The sequence below is a fragment of the Tripterygium wilfordii genome, chromosome 10, assembly GCF_013401445.1.
Source record: "Tripterygium wilfordii isolate XIE 37 chromosome 10, ASM1340144v1, whole genome shotgun sequence".
Classification (NCBI taxonomy): Eukaryota; Viridiplantae; Streptophyta; class Magnoliopsida; order Celastrales; family Celastraceae; genus Tripterygium; species Tripterygium wilfordii.
The window spans coordinates 9,353,399-9,368,661 of NC_052241.1; the positions used below are offsets into that span (position 1 = coordinate 9,353,399).

A 15,263-nucleotide genomic window follows, 5' to 3' on the forward strand; every position below is an offset into this window, starting at 1 on the left:
AAGGCCATTTTAGTCAATACACTTCCAATTAGTTACAACCTACTAAAGACAGTTACAAACCTACTAAAGACAGTTACAAACCTAACTGATTACAATTAACAAACTAATTGAAGTAACTACTCAGATGCTTGCAGCTTCAAGTCAGGATACCAGGTTCTTATCAATATGGATGAGGTGAAAACCTATACGTTCCAGTTGCGTGATTTGTTGCAAAACCAAGGACTGAACGCTAAAGGGAAAGAGAAAGCTGATGAGGGTTCTTCCCCGGCTCAGGATTCTAGTGTGGAGCGTAGTCTACTCGTGGAGTTGGGCTCAGGGAGGAGGAGGCTGGAGTGGCCTCTACTTTCTGGCGATGACCCATTGGGTTGGCTATTCAGTGACATCGAGAAGTTTTCGACAGTTGTCGTTTGCCTCGAAGGGAAGGCTCTAAGCTGGTATCAATGGGTAGAGATTCGTTCTCCCCTCCCAGATTGGTATTCTTTTAAATTAGCTTTAACACGGCAATTCCAGAATTCGCAGATGGGAAGTGGCTATGAAGCTTTGGTCTCCATTCACCAAACCACTACGGTGGCAGACTACCGTGAACGATTTGAACAACTTTCAACCCCTTTACATGATGTCAGCGAGGAGATGTTAGTTGGGATTTTTATTAATGGGCTGAAGGAATCAATACCGGCTGAGTTACGTATGAGCCCACCAAGCACTCTGTTGGGAATTATGGAGATGACCCATCGTATAGAAGAACGAAACAACTCTGTGGAACACTCCCGTCACCCCATATCGCAGCAAGCACCCTGCGTCAACATCGGTCGTGGCAGTGGAATGTCCAGCGGCTATGTTCGTCCATCTGACTCTTCCCGACCATCTCTCATCACCAAATCTGACCCTCGTGAAGGCAAAACCAGTGAATTGTCAAACCCCGGTCTGAAACGAGATTCCTTCAAGTGTATCTCAGAATCGGAAGCACAACGTCGTAGGGAGAAGGGCCACCGTTGCTCGAATCTTTCTCTGAATTTATAAAATCAGAGCAGATGTAGTTGAGGAAACCACCGAATCCTTGGAGTCGCATGATCCTGTTGATAAGGTCCCAGATGATGGATGGGTAGGGGACACGCCTCTAGAGCTGTCAATGAACTCTTTTATCAGGCTTTCTACAAACAACACCACCCTTAAGGTGCGCGGACAACTTCATGGAAAAGACGTAATCGTTCTCTGAAGAAAAAAGCTGGTAACGTTATTGATCGTAAGTCCATCACAGGCTACTGTATGTTCGTCGGCGGTAATCTTGTGTCATGGCGAAGCAAAAAACAACATGTTGTTGCACGATCAAGTGCTGAAGCTGAATATCGTGCGATGGCATCAGCTGCCTGTGAATTAATATGGCTTAACAGTCTTCTTGTTGATATGGGTTTCTCTAGTAATGTTCCTATGACCTTGTTTTGTGACAATCAAGCCGCCATGCATATTGCTGCAAATCCCGTGTTTCACGAACGAACAAAGCACATTGAGGTTGATTGTCATTTTATTCGTCAACAAGTTCAATCTCAGATCATTCAAACTCACTACATTCGTAGCCATGATCAACTTGCCGATGTGTTTACAAAGGTCTTATCTTCTGCACAGTTTCATCGATTGTTGTCCAAGCTTGGATCAATTAATCCCCTTGATCCAGCTTGAGGGGGAGTATTGGCGACTTAATCATTTTGTTTAAATGATTTGTATATATCTTTAGTCTTAAATGATTTGTATATATCTTTAGTCTTAATTATAGGGTCAATGTCATGATTGTCATGATTAAGGAGACAATCAATGTCATGATTTGTATATATCTTTAGCCTTCTTTAGTCTTAATTATAGGGTCAATATCATGATTTGTCATGATTAAGTCTAAATATTTAGTCCTAGAGACATTCATCAGAGTCACTATAGCCCGTGATTTGTGTGTGACCATTCTTTGCCATGACAATTCCACGTCCAATAGAGCCCTTGAGATAACGTAAGATTCGTTGGACAATACTCAAATGGAAAGATGTGGGGGTATGCATAAATTGGCTAACAAGACTAACAGCATAGGTGATGTCTGGACGAGTAATAGTAAGATAAATTAGCTTACCAACCAGACGTTGATAGGGACGAATAGACTGAAGTGGTTCACCAGTTGTGTCGAGATTCAACTTACTGTCCAGTGGAGTAGGTGCAGGCTTAGCATCCATCATCTCAGCATCTTTAAGTAAATCAATAATATACTTACGTTGATTAAGAAATAGACCCTTATGAGAAATTGCCATTTCAATGCCAAGGAAATATTTTAAAGAACCGAGATCTTTAATAGGAAACCTTTGTTGTAGTGTAGCCTTGAGATGGGAAATAGCATCAATATTATTTCCAGCAATAATAAGATCATCAACATAGATAAGAACCATCAATTTCTCATTTGGTCCCAGGCGCACAAAGAGAGAAGAATCAGCAATACTTCTTCTAAAACCAGTTTCTTCAAGTACTGTACTCAATTTTGCATGCCAAGCACGTGGAGATTGTTTCAACCCATAGATTGACTTGTGTAGTCGACAAACCAAGGATGAATCCGACCCTTGTGGATGACCGGGTGGTAACTTCATATATACCTCTTCTTCAAGATCCCCATGCAAGAAAGCATTTTTTACATCCATCTGACACAACGACCATCCATGATTCACTACAACAGACAATAAAACACGTACAGTGTTCATTTTAGCAACGGGAGCAAAAGTCTCCATATAGTCCACTCCAAATGTTTGAGTAAATCCCCGGGCCACTAGACGCGCCTTATGTCTATCGATGGATCCATCAGAATTAAATTTTGTTTTATACACCCAACGGCTACCAACAGCATGTTTTCCTTTAGGAAGTTTAACAATACTCCAAGTTCGGTTTTCAGCAAGAGCTTGGAGCTCGTCATGCATAGCTCGTTGCCATATTTCTTGTGAGTTAGCCTCCTGAAAATTCCTAGGCTCAGACACACTCGAAATAACAGTGAGAAAAGCAACGTGAGTAGAGGAAAGACGATGATATGCAAGGGCTGAAGAAATAGGATGTCGAACAACATATGTAACAAAATCTTGTAGCTTTGCTGGAGGAGCACGGTTACGGACTGGATTCCGACGAGGAGGGTGCAGCGGAATAACAGGAACATCAGTCGTAACAGGATTATCAGATGTAACAGGAACATCAGCCGTAATAGGAACAGGACTAAGAGCTACATCATCAAGTGAGGCATCTGATGTGGATATAGAAACGTCTGCTGAATCAGATGTCATAATATCTGGTACAGGTAGAGGAAAAACATCCTCCAATAATTCTTGATGATTGGACTTTTCATAATAAGGAGTATTTTCTTCAAATCGGACATCTCTGGTAACAAATAATTTTCTGAAAGTTGGATGATAGCACTTATACCCTTTTTTTGTGGATGAGTATCCCAGAAACAAACATTTAACAGCTCGTGGATCAAGCTTGTCACGATTAGAAACCTGTATATGCACAAAACAAGAACAACCAAATACCCTTAAATGGGACAAGTCAGGTGATTTTCCTTGCAAAACTTCAAGAGGAGATTGAAAATTCAACACTCGGCTTGGTAACCGATTAATTAGATATACAGCAGCCAACACTCCTTGAGACCAATAAAACTTAGGAACATGCATTTGTATCATCATGGCTCGAGTTTTCTCCAAGATGTCTCTATTTTTGCGTTCGGCTACTCCGTTTTGTTGAGGAGTACCAACACAACTAGTTTGATGCAAGATGCCATGAGAATTTAGATACTGTGTCATTTTTTGAGACATGTATTCAGTGCCATTGTCAGAACGAAGAATTTGGATTTTTGAGGAATAGTGATTTGTGACCAGAATATGAAAATCTTTGAAAACTTCCATAACCTCACTTTTGAATTTCAACAAATATAGCCAAGTAACACGAGAGAAATCATCAATGAAGGAAACAAAATACTTATAACCATCAAAAGATTCAACAATAGGTCCCCATACATCAGAGTGTACGAGTTCAAACATTTTAGTAGCTCTAGACAAGGAAGGCTTAAAAGGTAGTCTAGTAGACTTGGAAAAATGACAGATACCACAAGTTATGGATTCGGTACCCAAGTTGGGCATCAATTTAGTAAATACGTTTGCAGAAGGATGGGCTAGACGTCGATGCCATAAAATGCGGTTTGTAGAAGGAGAAGGAGAAGCTGAGACTTGATAACTCTTGAAGTTTTGAGGTTTTTTCGAGAGATAGTAAAGTCCTTGATAAAAGAAGCCTTCACCAATCGTCTTCTTGGTGATAAGGTCCTGAAAAATAACCGCGTGAGGCAAGAAAATGGCACGACAATTTAGAGTTAGAGTAAGTTTGCTAACTGAAAGCAACTGAATTGGAAAAGAAGGCACATACAAAGCTATGGATTCCACATCTTTAGAGACTAGTTTGATTTTTCCTTTACCAAGAACAGAAACATCTTTCCCATTGGCAATTGACACATGAGTTGGAGGAACAAAAGTTTTAAAATCATACAAATTTGTGATTTTGTTGGTCATATGATCAGTGGCACCAGAATCAATGACCCAAAGATTATGCACAGTACTAAACTCTAAAGCAGTTGAGAGAGCAGTCAATATACCTTCAACGTTGTCGTGTCCAGAGTTTGCCAAAAAACCAGCAAACTTACCAAGAAGAGCTGCTGCATTCGAGTTTCCGGAGAATGATGATCCTTGATCACCTTTGTTCTGGAGATATACAGCAAAATCATTAATAAGTGAAATTGGATTAGAGCTTATCGTATCTCCAGATGAAGAATTAATGGAAGAAGCAGCAACATGAGCTCTATGATCAATCCGTTTTTGAGAACCCTTGTTGTTGGCAAATTTAGGTCTCAATTCAGGATGAAGGATCCAACAACGATCAATTGAATGTCCCATATTGTGACAATGTTGACACTTCAAGTCTGGTCGTTTCCCTTTATACGACCTATCATCATGGTTGCGTCTATTCACAGTAAAAGCACGAGTCTCAGATGCACTATTTTTTGGTTCCAAGTTCATGACCTTCCTCCTCACTTCTTCACGCTGGATAGTGGCACAAACAGTACCCAATGATGGAAGTTCCGGAGTCATGAGAATATGACTACGAAGGTCTTCATAATCTTGACCAAGACTAGCTAACAACTGAAAAATTTTGTCTTCTTCAATTCGCTTACGGAGTACTTTCTCATCAGCAGTATGAGGACGATAAACCTCAAGTTCATTCCACAACCCTTTGAGACTCCCAAGTAGTTGTACAAATGGCTTCCCATCTTGTTGCAAATTTACAATATCTCGCTTGATTTGAAAAATTCGGGCTGAATTATTTTGTTGTCCGTACATCTCACGGACTGCCTTCCACATATGAAAAGCAGATTCTGAATAGGTGAAAATTTCGGCAATATGCCGATCCATGGAATTGAGAATCCATGACATAACAAGTTGATCCTTGCTTTCCCAGGCTGCATAATCCGGAGAATTGTAATCTGGAGGAGAATCATTGATATGACCAAGTTTGGATCTTCCACCAAGAGCAAGAGTTATTGCTCTCGACCAAGGAAGATAGTTGAATTCATTTAGCAAAGTAGAACTCAACCTTTGATTCGGATTGACTTCGGCTTCTATATTGGTTGACAAGGTGGAACCAGTTACTTTAGAAGAAGTAATGGCTCCTGAATTTTCAACATCAGACTTGTTATCTACCATAGTCGATTAACAAGAAATAAATTGCAGGAACTACTAGACCTCCGATACCATGAAGAAAAAAAGAAGGAGAAAACAAAGCAAAAAGATATTCTGTGTATATTATTGTTGTTAATCTCTCGGTTACAAGCCCAACATATATAACTACATATTGAATGTCTCTAGGACTAAATATTTAGACTTAATCATGACAAATCATGATATTGACCCTATAATTAAGACTAAAGAAGGCTAAAGATATATACAAATCATGACATTGATTGTCTCCTTAATCATGACAATCATGACATTGACCCTATAATTAAGACTAAAGATATATACAAATCATTTAAGACTAAAGATATATACAAATCATTTAAACAAAATGATTAAGTCGCCAATATTCTCATAGATGGTGGTGCTTCGCACGATTTTATTTCTTCTACACTTGTGAGCATGTTACGCATCCCAGTGGACACCACAAGAAGATTTTCAGTACTCGTCGAAAATGGAGTGAGGGTGCAGGGAGAAGGTCTTTGCCATAATGTGAAGTTGACTATACAGGGAATCTCCTTACAAGCGGCTTTTCATACCATGGATCTGGGTAGCGCAGATGTAGTCTTGGGGTTGGCATGGCTTAAAAATTGGGAGGCATTTCTTCAAATTTTCAGAAATTAACCATGAAATTCACACTACATAGGAAAACTATTTTGTGGCAAGGGGACCCTTCTTTGTCGAAGATGGTGGTTTCGTTGAAATCCATGTTGAAGCTCTTACGGGATGGAGATATGGGATTTATGGTTGAATTTGGAAACATTCTGGTGAATGCTAGTGAACCAGAGGAACCCATGAGGGTTGGTTAGATTTCAGCTGATAGTGATACCTTGCCTAAAGAGCTACAGAATCTCTTGCAGCAATTTGAATCAATCTTTACGCTTAAGAGTGGTTTACCCATCTCTCACAAGCATGACCATGCTATTCGTCTTCAGGAAGGAGCATCACCACCTAATATTCGCCCTTACAGGTATCCTCATTACCAAAAAAAATTGAAATTGAAATTCTGATCAGGAAATGTTAGCTGGAGGTATTATCCAGCTGAGTATCAGTCCTTATTCGAGTGGTTAAGTCAGAGTGGAGCACTTGTCATCATCCTACTAGCATAAGGATATTATAGTATTTGCTTGTTTCTGTTTTAAGTAGAGCAGTAGGCGAGTAGTTTAGGAGGTCGTGGTTCCCTGAAAATCAGGGTTTGTTGCTTGTCTTTTCTCAGCAGGTTGTTTGCAATTGTATTCCCAGACTGATATTTTTCTAGTAATACCAATCTATATCTGGTTTTCTCCTTCTGGTTGTGTTATTATAGCTATTCTGTGAATCTCTTGAGCGTGATCTTATCATTTTCCTTCTAGCTTTTGATTGTCGATTCGCTTGATGTCCTGTGGTTAAACATGTATTTTACCAAGGATGTACGAATGATATGAGTTAATATATTGATCTGGTTTATTTTTTCAGTCCAGAGATGGGATATCTTGGGTCACCTTGGTAGAACTCCAAACTTTATGCTACAACCACCAAAGGAGGATTTAGTTGAAAAGGCAAGTACATGTTTACTTTCTTTTTCTTCCTGTACTGTCACCATTTAGAAACTGAAACTCTTAAGCCTTGCACTTCTGTTCCCATGGGGGCTGTAGAAGTTGATGTACACAACCTTACTGCTCCATTGTGTGTTAATGAAATATATTGTCTGAACCTATAATATCCATTCTCTACTGAAGCAACCTTACTGATGTGCCAAGGGTTGCCTTCTAATATGCATTAACATCGGAATTTGTACCCTGAGACTTTCCTACTTGGCAAGGTGATTTTCTTAATGAACTCATATATTGCTCAGGATTCATGGCGCAGCCTTGTGTCATTTGACCCTGCAGAAAGGTTAAGTTAGGATGATCAAGCTTGGTGAACTTGCATGTGGTAAAAACCAGTTGTGATGATTCAGCATTGCACATGCTGTACAAGGATGGCTTATGTATGTAGTCAACAAGAAAACAACTCGGGTTTCGAAAAACCAGGCCAGACAACTAAGAGAACTAGTCTAGACAGCGGTGAAATCACCATTCTTTTTTCCTTCTGTTCATCAAAATTCTGTTCGCGCATCTGTAATGTGTAGGAGATTATCATGAAAATAAATGTTAATCCTCCTTGACACTTGATTATAAGTGTAACTGGGAAGTACAAATTACAAAAGATTGTTTCTTGGGTTGGGTCAATCCAAGTTTAGAGCTGGCTTAGTTATCTTGTGCGCTCAGCTATCTTGTGTGCATGTTGAGTTGAGAATTCTCGACCAATAAAACTAGTATACCCCCAGCTTGGCACTGCATCTGTCTTGCTGGCCTGGCCGGGTTGATTGAGAATTCAATCTAGAATCTTTAACGTTAATGATCAATCTTAAATTACCATTTCAAGGATGAGATTCAGAATTATATCTTCTGCAATTCGACAAAAAAAATACCTTTTGACCTCAATTATGGGACGAGTTTCATTTTCGTCCTTAAGTTTTTTTTTTCCTTCCATTTTTGTCCATAAATTATTGGAAAATACCATTTTCATTCTTCAAGTGAAAGTGAGATTGAGATCGAAAAATGCTTACGTGACACCTATGTGGCACGTAAAAGAAATCTGATTTGACGAACAATAGGACGCTACGTTGGTTTTTCCGTCGCCGGATTTATTCGAAAAACAAACATGGTACTTTTCCATAGTTGGGATGAAAAAAGGAAGAAAACAATTAGGGGACAAAAATGAAACCCAATCAATAATTTAGGGGATGAAAAATATCATTTTCCGCTCCACAATTCTAATCTAGAATCGTTAACATTGATTTTCAATCTTAAATTTCCACTTCAAGCATGAAATTTGGAGTTATATTTTCTGCAATTCTAATCAGTTATGGGGTCTATCTAGTCTTTAATCTATAACACAACACGGTTTCATTCAATTTTAAATACCCAGAAACCCTAGGCGGCCTCCAATCAGCCCAGAAACGATCATGGATTTCAGTTACTGTCCAAACTGCAAGAGAAACACCGAGACGGTGAGTGATTACGCTGTTGGGGACACAATCTGCTGCGAGTGTGGATGGATTCTGGAATCCTCCATGTACGTTGATGAACAACACGTATCTCGCGATCGCCGTGAAAATTGGGAAACCAAGTACGTCAGAGATTGTCAAGACCAACCCTATGTCGATGAAAATGTTTCATTATACTTTTGTGATGGGTCCGGTGCCGGTGCCGGTGCCTCTGATGGGTCCTTGGCTTCGTCCCTCCGCGAATTGAGTATGTACGATTCGGAGATTTCGTCACTCGCTGCAGGGGACGACGTCGTGACGCGGGTCTGTTTTCGACTCGGCATGGAGAGTGAAGCCATTAATGTTGTTCGAGAAGCTGTATCTATTTGTAAAGAGCTTCGTATTGATCAGGGGAACTCCAGGCCAGTCCTGGCAGCGATTCTTTACATGATCGCCCAGATTTCAGATGATCAAAAGTCTCTTCTAGGTAACTCAATCATGATATTACTGCTTAATTTTGATTTGATGCATCACTATTTGTTGTTGATTTAGGGTTTCTTTAGATGGTCTGATCCCAAATTATGCCTTAATTGTAGTAATAGATTTCTTATGTTATGGTTTTATATGACGGGTCTGTTAGTTGAGATTGAGATGGTGAACTTAACCACAGTAACCATTAGCGCAAGTAGAAGGTTATCCGTTCAAGTCACATGGGTGTATCCATTACCGCAATTTGCGAGATGAACTCTTGCTCAATTCAACTATCTTCCCCTACTGGGTCTCGGCTAAGGTCTCAACTAAGGTCTCAATGAGGATTGCGAGATCTTTCATATGACCCGGACATTACGAGTCCGGTTCGAGAGAACAATTGACACTGCTTCTCCTTGCATATGTATCTGTGTTTATTTATGTATAATACTCTGATTTGACAAAATGAATTGTGGTTATATTGTTGTAGATATATCAATGGCAACTGGAGTTGGTGAAGAGGAAATCAAGAAGTCATACAAGGATATATATCCGTTTGCATCAAGGATAATACCCTATTGGTATGCCAATGAGGAGCAGAAATGCAGAATGCACTTTGCCAACCTTGAGATTGCTCCACCATAATAAAGCATCGTGTCTCTAATAATATGTTGTTAGGAGTAAAGTATTATTAGTCTTTCAATACCATCTCTATGATGTGTAGTCCACTATCATCGTATGTTTATTTTTATTGAGAGAATCAGCACAAGTTTTGATATGCATTAAGATTTACTACCAAACATAAAAATAACGGAGCATTTGGTTGGTATTTAGATGATGAACGAAGGGTGGGAATCACCTATTTCCTTGTTTGGTTGATTTTGGAAAGATGAAATTTCACTCATTCAATCCTCTGCAGCGAAGTTCACTGAAAGGGTGAGAATAACCCTCCCTTCAGGATTATAATATGTAAAATTTTGTTTTATATTTATTATAAAATAATTACATCCATTAGACTATTCAAATTCTCACACATATACTCGCTCTTTATTTCATACTAAACATATGGTCACTCACCTAAAATTCTTTGTTATAGTCTCAACCCATGCTCACCTCTTCTATGTTACATGCGCACCTCATATTTATACTCATTCAATTATAAATTAAATAACAAAATGTCCCATAAAATCGGGTGATTGATTTAATGATTTTTGTTTTTCTAGTGTCAACATCATCATTTTTTAATTTTATACCAAATGGTTTGGAATCAATTACATGAATCTTTCCAGATAATCAACCATAAGAATTCTTTTCACCTTTCAAAAACAAAGCTCAATACCCAGGCGACCCGGGTCATGTCGAGTCCACAGGTCTGTGACCCATTTACATCTCTAAAGCTACTAGAGGTCGGGTCCGACCCAATCCAATAACCCGAATGATTTGGAATCAATTACATGAATCTTTCCAGATAATCAACCATAAGAATTCTTTTCACCTTTCAAAAACAAGGCTCAATACCCAGGCGACCCGGGTCATGTCGAGTCCACAGGTCTGTGACCCATTTACATCTCTAAAGCTACTAGAGGTCGGGTCCGACCCAATCCAATAACCCGAATGATTTGGAATCAATTACATGAATCTTTCCAGATAATCAACCATAAGAATTCTTTTCACCTTTCAAAAACAAAGCTCAATACCCAGGCGACCCGGGTCATGTCGAGTCCACAGGTCTGTGACCCATTTACATCTCTAAAGCTACTAGGGGTCGGGCCCGACCCAATCCAATAACCCAAAACCCGACCCGGTGGACACCCCTAAAATCTACCATTGTAATGTGGCAATGTAGTATTTAAAAATGGGCCTTTCAGCTTTTGGTTCAGTGATTTAAGTTAGCCCTTAGAGCAGTTCGTACGTTGGATCAGAATAATGTGCGACTGTTGTTGGGCTTGTCATGGTAGAAGAACTGGGCTACCAACTACGTACGAGCCCATAAATTGTAGGCCCATACTGAATATTAAATAATTTCCTCTCTCCCATTTCCCGGTCCGGTATCAAGGTGGTACTATTGATGGTCGATGGCACCGACTCCTCCTTTTGCAGCACCGTTGCGCCAATCGCAGGTCAGTGTGATCGTCATTCGTGCTATTGCGATTTACCCAATTTTAGTGTTAAATGCATTCTGTTGTCCTGAGCTTCTTGTTTCTCTTCCAACCCACTTCATGGTTCTTACTACGGTTTGATACACAATTTACTACCTTCCCAAATCGTATGCCCGTTTTGTGATTTGATACAAAGATAATGTGATCGACAGAAGAAAACTTACTTGGTGAAGGATCCTTTTTGGTTTGATTCTACTGTTCATTCAGTTTCTGATTAACATACGATTCGCAATCATAGTGGTATGTTCCAATTAGGGATAAACTATGAATTCTCTCAGTTTGCCCTAAATTATTTCTCATGGGTATATTGTTTGAAAATTCTGATTTTTGTGGCTATAGTGTTCGAAATGACTGATGAATCTGAAACTCAAAATGATGGGGATAAAGGTCCGTCAAAGAATGATTTGGAATCGGATATAGCATCGGGAGTAGTATTGGGTATGAGGTTTGGGTCAGCAGACGAGGCCAAATCCTTTTACAATACATACGCGAGAGCAATTGGGTTTAGCATCAGAGCCAGAGATGTGAAGAAGAAGGACGGTGAGGATGTAATGAGGGAATGGGTCTGTTCTCGAGAAGGGCACCGGGCGCAGAAATATTTTGACAGAAAGGATAGGAAGAGACGGCCCCGGGAGGAAACACGATGTGGTTGCAATGCTAAGTTCCGCGTAAATTTCGACAAAGATGATGGCAAGTGGGTTATCTCTAGGTTAGTAGTCCAGCACAATCACGCACTTGTTGGTCAAGATCACATTCATTTCTTGAAGTCACACCAAGCTAGTCCAACGAATGAAGTTGTAATCAGGTCTGGACAGATTGTGGAGTCTATTCCAGAGCAGGCAGGGGATTGTCGTCAGCAGTATATCCAAGATGGTGATGCAATGGCAGCAATTGGATACCTTGAAGCAAAGAAGCAATCAGACCCGGGGTTTTTCCACAAGTATTGTATCACTTCAGATGGAAAGCTAGGCAACTTTTTCTGGTGTGACTCAGCTTCCCGTTTTGATTACGCTTGTTTTGGAGATATGTTGGCATTTGACACTACTTACAAACCATTTGTAATGCTAATTGGGATGAATAATCATCACAAGACGTGCATTTTTGGTTGTGCAAGTCTGTTGGATGAGACAGTTGAGTCTTATACGTGGCTCCTTTCCACCATGGTTGAAGCAATGGGTGGAAAGAGGCCCACATCAGTAATCACTGATGGAGATAGGGGAATGCGAAAGGCAATGAAGACAGTTTTTCCTGGTTGCCCACACAGGTTATGCTCTCGACACATGATGAGGAATGCAGAGAAGGAAGTTCAAAAGCTGGCTTTTGTTCGAGAATTCGCGAATTTCATGAAATTTAGAGAAGACAGTAAAATGGATGATGTTTGGGATGAATTATTAAGGAAGCACGACCTAGTAGAGCACCCATGGACCAAAGAAGTTTACAAACGTCGTAAACTATGGTCAGCTGCCTTCCTCAAAGGCCATTTCTTTGCCGGACAGTCTGCCATTCAGCGGTGTGAGTTGATGAATTCGCATCTGCATCACTACATGCAAGGTTGTAGGAAGTTCTATGAGATTGTGAAGCAATTTGATTTTCAATTGGTGAGAGTCCGCGATGAGGAAGCTAGGGCCGAGCATGTTACCCAGAACAGCACTCTGGTGATCTCAACTGCACTCAAACAGCTTGAGAGCCATGCTGGCGAGGTATACACAAGGGCATCATTCTACAAATTCCGCGAGGAGATGGAGGCTGAGCAGCTATTCATGGTTGTAGCTCTCACGAACGAGGACAACCTTTGCGAGTACGATATAATGCAATACATGAGGCCTGACATTGTTTACACAGTAGTATATGACACAGTAGCCCATAGCATTAATTGCCAATGCTTGGGATTTGAGTATAGTGGCATTCCATGCCGTCACTCCATCCACGTAATGAAGATTAGACACATGGAGGAGATCCCCGCGTCATGTATTATGCGCCGTTGGACGAAGAGTGCAAAATCTCACATGACATATACTGGAGTTGATGCTATGTCTCCAGACATTCTTATATCGATGAGATTAGGTGCCTTGACGAGTGCAAGCAATAGGCTCTGTCATCTGGCCAGTAAGTCTACTTCTGACTTCGAAGAGGTAATGACCGAACTTAACCAGCTTGCAGCACGTATTGATATCCGGTTGAATGTGGGGGAGGTATTTGAAGGAGGATCGGCTGCAGTCCCTGATTCTGCTATAGTTCCAGCAAAGAGGCAAAAAGTTACAGAAACCGTTAAGACACATCCGACACACAAGTATTCAAACTGCAATCAAGTGGACACGAAACAAACATGTCCAATGGGGAACGCCACTGTTGCTGCAGAGGTACGTAGCAATGCAACCAGTGGTTACTCAACGAGCGTAGAAATGAGTCCCCAACAGTTTACTTCCCAACAGGTATTTGGATAACAATGTATCAACTTTTGTTATTCATCCGGAAACATTGACTATCAAGAATGTATAATTATCTGGTCAAATGATTGTTTTTTGAACAGGTGGCTGGCAGCTTCTCCTCTTACCAGCCGGCTCATGAAGAAACCATCCATGGCTCACAATCCTTCACCGATGACTCCCTGGTGCTATGCATATAATAATCGATCCCAAGTTAAATACATTGTCTCTAATTGATTAGTTATGGTATTGTGAACTGATCTTATGTATTTTAAACACAGGTGGGGAGTTAGCCGGCTCGTTTGGATCACTAGTAGGACTTGAATGCAACATTGGCTATGAAGCATGGTACAAATTTTTTGCAGCACAATGGATATGTGGACAGATGTGTAAATGACTATTTTTAGGCTCAGTTGTGAAGATTGTTCAAATCAATTTGGACTGATCATTGTGACTGTGGCCTTTCATCTCATATAAAGTATGGATATCACACATTTTGAGAGACACTGTATGATCGGTGTACCTATGAATATAAGCTTTTTGGTTGCTTTTAAGTTCATTGATTTGAGTAACTGAGTTACTCCTCCATGTACTGAATGAACAGTTCATGTTATAGAGTTAAAAATAACTGCGATGGGGAAAGGCCAAACCTGACAAGAAATCAAGTTTAGGCATTGATTGACAAAGAGAGCAGTGTCACAACAACAAATGTGCATTAAAGTCTTCCACACATTCTTAAACTGACCAAAAAAGAAGTTAAATACTAGTTCAATACCAAGAAGTCTAGCTAGCATTACACCATCATTTTATGTGCTTAATTTTCAACAGATATTGCCTGGGAACTCAAAACAAATATTCAATTCTCTGATGGAGGCAGCGCTGGTGGCTCTTGTATTGGATTCTCTGGAATGCCAGCAAACACTGTAGGCGGTAGAAATACTTCCGGTGTAGATGGTACTAGTGGTGGTTCAAATGGGACCGGTAGTTGTGGTATCTGTGGATTCTCTGGTTGAGGTGAAAACAGGGGAACCAGTGGTGGTGCTGGTGTAAATTCAAATGGTGGCAAATCTTGCTGTGGTGGTGTGAAATCTAATGGTGGCGAAAAGGGTTCTTCCTCTGTTGGTGGAGCAAATATGGGGACTAATGGCGGTGCTGGTGTGAAGTCAGCTGGTGGTGTGAAATCAAATGGTGGCAAATCAGGTTCCTCTGTTGGTGGAGAGAACATGGGGACGAATGGTGGAGATGGTATAAATTCAGCTGGTGGTGATAAATCTGGTTCAGTAGGTATGGGGATTAATGGTGGTGCCGGTGTAAACTCAGCTGGTGGAGGCAAATCAGGTTCAGTTGGTGGAGTAAATATGGGAATTAATGGCGGTGCAGATGTAAACTCATCTGGTGGTGGCAAATAAGG

At 40.4% G+C, this 15,263-nt stretch overlaps 3 protein-coding genes and 1 long non-coding RNA gene across 6 annotated transcripts; all 4 read left to right on the top strand.

Annotated features, from left to right (window-relative positions):
- The first annotated feature begins 6,144 nt into the window (after positions 1 to 6,144).
- On the top strand, positions 6,145 to 7,940 carry LOC120008105. Its single transcript, XR_005470294.1, has 2 exons — positions 6,145 to 6,759; positions 7,245 to 7,940. It is a non-coding gene; the product is annotated as an uncharacterized LOC120008105 (long non-coding RNA).
- Positions 7,941 to 8,743: 803 nt separating this feature from the next.
- LOC120007362 (transcription initiation factor IIB-like) lies at positions 8,744 to 9,912 on the top strand. The gene is made up of 2 exons (XM_038857556.1): positions 8,744 to 9,286; positions 9,758 to 9,912. The coding sequence occupies exons 1-2, from the start codon at positions 8,779 to 8,781 to the stop codon at positions 9,910 to 9,912; spliced, it is 663 nt and encodes a 220-aa protein (XP_038713484.1). The 5' UTR covers positions 8,744 to 8,778.
- A 1,402-nt stretch (positions 9,913 to 11,314) lies between these two features.
- On the top strand, positions 11,315 to 14,403 carry LOC120007191 (protein FAR1-RELATED SEQUENCE 5-like). 3 transcript variants are annotated; one of them, XM_038857387.1, is made up of 4 exons: positions 11,315 to 11,387; positions 11,766 to 13,858; positions 13,957 to 14,037; positions 14,134 to 14,403. In XM_038857387.1, exons 1-4 carry the CDS (start codon positions 11,336 to 11,338, stop codon positions 14,143 to 14,145), a joined length of 2,238 nt encoding a protein of 745 aa, XP_038713315.1. In that variant the 5' UTR covers positions 11,315 to 11,335; the 3' UTR covers positions 14,146 to 14,403. The 3 variants fall into 3 exon arrangements, with proteins under 3 accessions (XP_038713315.1, XP_038713314.1, XP_038713316.1); XM_038857386.1 differs by lacking the exon at positions 14,134 to 14,403 and having other exon boundaries at positions 13,957 to 14,127; XM_038857388.1 differs by lacking the exons at positions 11,315 to 11,387; positions 14,134 to 14,403 and adding an exon at positions 11,400 to 11,666 and having other exon boundaries at positions 13,957 to 14,127.
- Positions 14,333 to 15,261, top strand: LOC120007363 (glycine-rich cell wall structural protein-like). The gene is made up of 3 exons (XM_038857557.1): positions 14,333 to 14,395; positions 14,681 to 14,775; positions 14,877 to 15,261. Exons 1-3 carry the CDS (start codon positions 14,333 to 14,335, stop codon positions 15,259 to 15,261), a joined length of 543 nt encoding a protein of 180 aa, XP_038713485.1.
- The last annotated feature ends 2 nt before the right edge of the window (positions 15,262 to 15,263 follow it).